The 7337-nt window shown below is 24.9% G+C and overlaps 1 protein-coding gene across 1 annotated transcript; it reads left to right on the top strand.

The window, feature by feature from the left end:
* Window positions 1-208: 208 nt before the first annotated feature.
* OCT59_005804 (uncharacterized protein) lies at window positions 209-3241 on the top strand (the record flags this gene model as incomplete). The annotated part of the gene is made up of 3 exons (XM_066140844.1): window positions 209-604; window positions 2402-2846; window positions 2916-3241. The coding sequence occupies 3 exons, from the start codon at window positions 209-211 to the stop codon at window positions 3239-3241; spliced, it is 1167 nt and encodes a 388-aa protein (XP_065997690.1).
* Between the last annotated feature and the right edge of the window lie 4096 nt (window positions 3242-7337).

Genomic DNA, 7337 nt, shown 5'->3' with positions numbered 1-7337 from the left:
GTAAATTGTTTACTTTCATGCATGATTTTTTTAAAATTATTAGTTTATAGATTTTTTAACTATGTTCTAAAGCGAGTAAAGATCTGTATTGTCAGACTTTATTTGTCATACAAATATGGACACATCATCACACAAGACTTTTTTTTACTACATTATGCCGATCAATTTTTTTTTTTTAATTTCCATCTAACTTTTTGTAAAAAAAATCATGTCGTCATATGATGATATTAAATGTAAAAATTGTGGTGAAATATTCGGACATATATTTGCTAAATGGTGCAAACCATGCGAAATAAATAATATTAAGAAAAATTTTGTAAATTTAAGCGGAAATGAAAAAATTGATGAACTTATTCAAAAAATGCAATTGAAAATTGAGAGTTATAAGGATATAGTTGTTGAATGGATACCATATAATCAGTTAAATGATATCAAAGAAATAGGCAAAGATGATTCTACTATAATATATTCAGCAAGATGGATGGATGGTCCATTAAATTATGATGATTATGATGGAAATTATGAAAAAAGAATGCCTAATAAGAAAGTTTCTTTAAAATATTTAAATAATTCACAAAATATTACAACTGAATTTTTAAATGAGGTAAAAAATTTCTAATTCTTATTTAATTTAATTTAAAAAATCCTTTATTATAATAATTTATATATATATATATATATATATATTTATTATTATTATTTTTTTTTAGCTAGTTAAATCATATTCTACTGATACTTTCAAAATTGATATTCTTAAAATATATGGAATATCCCAAAATCCAGATACAAAAGATTATATCATAGTTCTTGATGATGCTTTTTGTGAAAATTGTGGTAATCAATATACAGAAATTTGTGGTGTCCAATATACAAATGCTATACCTATTAAATGGTGTAAACCATGTAAAATAAATAATTTAAACCAAAATTTTTCAAACTGGACCAGTGAAAATAAAAAAATTGATGAATTCATTCAAAAAATGCAATTGAAAATTGAAAGTTATAGTGATATAATTGTTGAATGGATACCATATAATCAGTTTAATGATATCAAAAAAATAGGTAATGATGATATTACTATAATATATTCAGCAGTATGGATAAATGGCCCATTAGAATATGAAGATGATAAAGAGGAATATAACAGAATACCTAATAAAGAAGTCGCTTTAAAGTGTTTCTATAATTCACAAATTATTATTAATGAACTTTTAAATGAGGTATGAAAATTTTAATCTCTTTGTAATTTCTTATTTTTCATTATATTAACTATATATGTTTTAATAGGCTAAATCATATACTATTAAAAGATACGAAAATAATATTCCTAAAATATATGGAATATCCCAAAATCTGGATACAAAAGATTATATTATGGTTCTTATTAATGAATTTTGTGAAAACTGTGGTAATTATTATTCAAATATATCTTATAAATGGTGTAAATCATGTAAAATAAATGATTTGAAACAAGATTTCACAAAATGGACCAGTGGAAATGAAGAAATTGATGAATTCATTCAAGAAATGCAATTGAAAATTAATAATTGTGATGATATAATAATTGAATGGATATCATATGAACAGTTTATTGATATTAAAGAAATAAGCAAAAATGATTCTGTCACAATATATTCAGCAAGATGGATAGATGGTCCATTAAATTATAATAAATATGGTAAAAAAGGATATGAAAGAATATCTAATAAGGAAGTTGTTTTAAAATGTTTAAATGATTCACAAAATATTACTAGTAAATTTATAAGTGAGGTATGGAATTTTTAATTCTTGTAATCTAATTTAAGAAATTTTTATAATAATTTTTTAACTTTTTATATATTTTTTAAAGGCTAAATCATATTCAATTAATGATAGTGAATATAATATTCCTAATATATTTGGGATATCTTATAATTCAGATACAAATGATTATGTTATGATTATTCAAAATAATTTTTGTGAAAATTGCAGCAATCAATATACAGATTCATACCAACAATGGTGTAAATCATGTCAAATAAATAATTTAAAACAAAACTTTAATAACTGGACAAGTGGAAATAAAAAAATTGATAAATTTATTCAGGAAATCCAATTAGAAATTAATACATGGAAGGATGGAATAGTTGAATGGATACCATATAATCAATTTGATAATATCAAAGAAATAGGAAAAGGTGGTTTTGCTATAGTATATTCAGCAATATGGTTTAATGGTCCATTAAAATATAATGAAAAGAAATACAATAGGAAGCCTGATAAAGAAGTTGCTTTGAAAGTTTTATATAATTCACAATATATTACTGATGAATTTATAAATGAGGTATAAACTTTTCTCTGAATTTGATTATACTGTATATCCTTCTATATAATAATAATTTTTTTTATTATATTCTTATAGGTTAAAGCTTATTATATTAATTATGATGATTGTGTTCTTAAAATATATGGTTTATCTCAAAATCCGGACACAAAAGAATATATTATGGTTCTTCAATATGCAAATATTGGAAATTTAAATAGTTATAATAATATCAATAGAAATTGGAATTGGGAAGAAAAATTACTTATATTAAAAGATATTATTAAAGGTCTTATGAAAATTCATAAAAATGGAATGGCTCATCGTGATTTTCATATAGGAAATATATTATTATCATTTGCGACTGATAATATTATCTCAGGTACTGGAAATAGTGATTTTTATTTATATATTTCAGATATGGGATTATGTGGAGATGTTAGTAATATAGATGAAACAAATACTTATGGAGTTATGCCTTATGTAGCTCCTGAAGTATTAAAAGGAAAACCTTATACTCAAGCAGCAGATATATATAGTTTTGGTATGATTATGTATTTTGTAGCAACAGGAAGGCAACCTTTTTCTAATTGTGCACATGATCATTACTTAGTATTAGATATTTGTAGAGAAGGAATTAGACCTGAAATAAGTGAATCAGAAGCACCAAAATGTTATATTGATTTAATGAAAAGGTGTTGGGATTCAAATCTAGATAATAGACCAAATGCTGCTGAAGTAGTTAAATTTATTGAATTATTTAATTCAGATGAAAATGAAGAATTTATTGACAAAGTAGAAGAATATAGAATAGTAAATCTTTTACCTGCTGAAAATAGCCAATTAAATACCCATTCACAAGCTTATTATACTTCTCGATTACTCAATCCATTTACTACTGAATGGCGTGAAGGCTTAGACTGTGCGATTGAAGATTAAGCTAAAATTAGAATATTATTGTTACTTTTGAAATCAAATATAATATTATAAGGTAAGACAAAATATTGTAATAAGTATTTTACAGTACATGCGGCAGTCGCGGCATGCCTTGATATTTATTATTTATTAAGATTACATTTAATATTTTATATTTTGGTAATTAGGAATTAATTAACTAATATTCTTACTTTATATATTATATTTTATTTAACATTGATTATAAAATATGCTTAATTATACTGGTATTCATTTTATTGTATGTCATTATCAAAAATTAACTAGAGAACAAGTGCATGTTGGTATCTAATTTTTTCCTAATAAATTAATGAGATTATGATGGCCCTTTAAGCTTTGAAAATTTAGTTCGTTAGGAGTCGGTCATAGAGAAAAAGATTACAAAATATTCGGGAGGAGTGAAAATCTCATAATAAATTCATTAATAATTTTTTTAATAAATACTAGTAACAATATGAATAACTTTTTAACACATTTTTTATAAGTAAATACGAAACTTTTAATAAATAAATATAAATATATAAATAAATATAAAGATAGAAGATATCTTAGATTTTTTTAATACTAAATAAATGTGATGATCTTTTTTTTAACAAATAATTTTTTTTAAAAGGTTACCATAACTATATATATCATAGTTAATAAGAAAAAAAGCCTAAGAAGGGGGTCTGGGGTGACTCGGTCACCCCAGAAAAATTTTTATGTATTTTTAGAATGGGATACGCCATATGATTATTTCCTTCTAAAATCTCAAATTTTGATTATGTGCCGGTGATTTCTTGATTATGTTTTTGTATTTAAGGGGAGGGCCAGAAATTTTTAGATCGGGAAGAAGTGATTGGCAGATCATTACAAACTAAAAGTAAATAAATAAAAATTACAAAAAATTTTCGTTAATAGCGATTTTTTCTATACCGTACCATTTACCTAAAAAATATTTTGAAATATCATCCCTATAAAAAAGGATTGTATTAAATTTGTGCCAAACGGGCTAATCATACAACATTTATTCGAAATTTGTACTAAAAAATAATATAAAATTTGAACAAATTCTAAACAAAATATCCCCATTTGGCACAAATTTAGCACAAACTTTTTTATAGGGCATTTTGGCATAAACAATATAGAGCAATTAGTTAATTTACATCCTAACTTTTTCTTAAAACAGTGAATGGTTGGTTGTGTCATTATCTCTTGGTTAAATTCCATTCATTATTTCTACAGACACATAATTTGAATGCATCAAATAAAATGTTGAAGATTTCGTGTTAAAATGTACATCAATTTTAATAATGAAGGGTATAAAAAATTATTAACAACAATGTGATCCAGGGTAAGTTTATTGACAAATAAGTTTTAATTACCTTAATTTCAAATATTTCAAATGCTCTATTAACCTTTGGCTTTTTTTTTATAAAATTAACCTCTGTGTCATATGATTCGCAAATATATAGGAATGGATTATGTTGAACAAATTTTTAAACAATGGATTATAGGCATTGACCATATAGATTGATGCTGACATACCTGATACACGCGTAATGGCTCAAGTGTAGTGACATTAAGCAATTAAACATCTTAGATATTTGGGACACTAATAACTATAGTACTTTATAGTGCAATTACTTCAACAAATTCTATAATTGTATAATTATTTATGTAAATAAAAGTTTTATAAATGCTCAATAACTGAGATTACTGCTTCCCTATGAAAAAAAAATTCTTTAAAATATACTTAAAATGTACTTATATATTTTAAAATATATCTAAAATGTACTTAAAATTTTTAAATGTACTTATAATATACTTAAAATTGCAATTTTAAGTACATTTAAAGTATAAAATTTTATACTTAAATTACATTTAAAATATACTTAATTGCAATTTAAATATAATTTAAGTATAATTTAAGTGCAAAATTTTATACTTTAAATATACTTAAAATTGCAATTTTAAGTATATTTTAAGTATATTTTAAAATGTTAAGTATATTTTAGGTATATTTTAAAATATATAAGTATATTTTAAGTATATTTTAAAAAAATACATAAGTATATTTTAAGTACATTTTAAAGAATTTTTTTTTTATAGGGCTTAAAAACAGATAATATCTGATACAATACACTATTTTTTATTTTTTATTTTTATGAAGTGTATATTTTAATGTTCATCAGTTCATGCAATATCCAGATGTCCGTCCAGCATGTGACGTTGGGGTGTGCTGTCAACTAATTAAATCAAAACTATATGTAGTACCATATAAAAATTTACTATTGAAGATTTTTTTACACGTGAAAAAAAAAATTATTTTGTACATAAAAAAATTTATTTTTTTCATTTATACTGTATATAATTTGTACTGTATTTACAAACCATTAATTATTTTATCAGCAAATTATATTTTATATTTCGTTTTAAGTAAATATTTTTAATTATTAGTCAAGAATTTGTTTAAGAAGAGTTGACGCAATATTAGGTCCAAATTGGACTTCTTGGAGTGGAGTTCTTCTTGACTTAGTTTTTTGTTTTCGTATATCTTTAAATCCATCGTTCAGATTTTCTTTTGTGATCTTATCTGATGATAAACGAAGCTTTGATTGTTTTACTGCTGGTGACATATTCGGGTGTGTCTTCAAATCTAGTTTATTGAATAATCCCTCCACCTGTTGTTGGCAGATAACAATGAAATAAATATGATTTTTAACGAAATCATAAAGATTAAGAAATTTGTATAACTTTGGATCATCGCAACTACAGAATCGTTTAAATTCTTCAAGAAAATCATTGTTATGCAATAGCAATTCACGCAAACCAAAGTCATTTGTTATTCCATTATTTATATCACCCTCCAAATCCTGTGCAAAGCGTAATTCCAAATCTGAAGGCAAAGAAATCCAAGGCTTTTGAAGAATAACATGATAAAAACTAGATGCAAATGGTTGAGCATTATTTCCACCAAGATGACAAACTGCTAATGGCAAATGAAGCCATTGTAATAACCATTTTTCAAAATGTTTTAAAGCCTCTATAATGCCATATTCTAAATCATTAAAAAGAATCTCAAATTCCTTGCTAGATAATGAATCTGCAGCTTCTGTAAGTTGATCAGAAAAAAACATATCAAAAGTTATTGGTAAGGTTTTTGAGAAACTCATACCATTCAAATACTTTATCTGGCATCTTATGAGCACGCCGGCCAGGAGGTAATGTAATTAACTGATCATTTTGATACAGCCATGGAATAGGATCTTGTTTTACCATGAATTGCACTAGAGACTCATAAAAATGTTCAGCGAAGTTTACTAAACATTTAACTTGAATGTTTAATTTTGGATCAACTAGCCAAGTTTTAAAAAGATGCCAATTTTCAAGATAAGTCTTAGGAGTAGTTTTACGAATTTCCAGTTTTTCAATGAACCAATTTGTAAATTCAATATGAGCAGCATGACGATTTAAATATTGTTTTGCTATTTGTAATTCATAGCCCCATCGAGAATGAAAAGGTAATTGATATTGGTTGTAATGGAATCCTAGTAATCCATCATAAAGATTTTTAATAATTTGAGAATTTATATTAAGTGGTTTGTCTTTATCGCTTGCATTGTATCCATCATGTAAATTCCATGCCAAATAAAGTAAATTATACAGATGTGATTTTTTTGAAAAACCAGTTCCATTTGATAGTTTTCTAAATGCTGCTAGCTCAAAATGATTAAGCACAATTTGAATTATGTGGAGTCCACATCCAATTCGTGATGATTTTAAGCCTGTTTTCTTATTAAAAAGTGTAATCACACCACCTTTATCTCCTGACATATAAGCTGTGTTGTCAGTTGTCCATAGCACACATTTGGTGAGATCTAAACTATCTTGTTTAATATTTTCAATGACAGTATCACATACAGTTTCTGCATTACACTTTTGAATATCTTGAAGCCGTCTTATAACTACAGCTGGTGTCTGATTTTTTTGATCCCAGAATTGATAACACATAACAAAATTTTTGGTTTCACCTCTTGTTGATTCATCAACCATAATTCCAAATACTGAGGTATTGGCAACTTGACAGATTTGAGCATTA

The sequence above is a fragment of the Rhizophagus irregularis genome, chromosome 14 (genome assembly GCF_026210795.1).
Source record: "Rhizophagus irregularis chromosome 14, complete sequence".
Taxonomy (NCBI): Eukaryota; Fungi; Glomeromycota; class Glomeromycetes; order Glomerales; family Glomeraceae; genus Rhizophagus; species Rhizophagus irregularis.
This window is presented reverse-complemented; position numbering and strand designations above follow the sequence as displayed.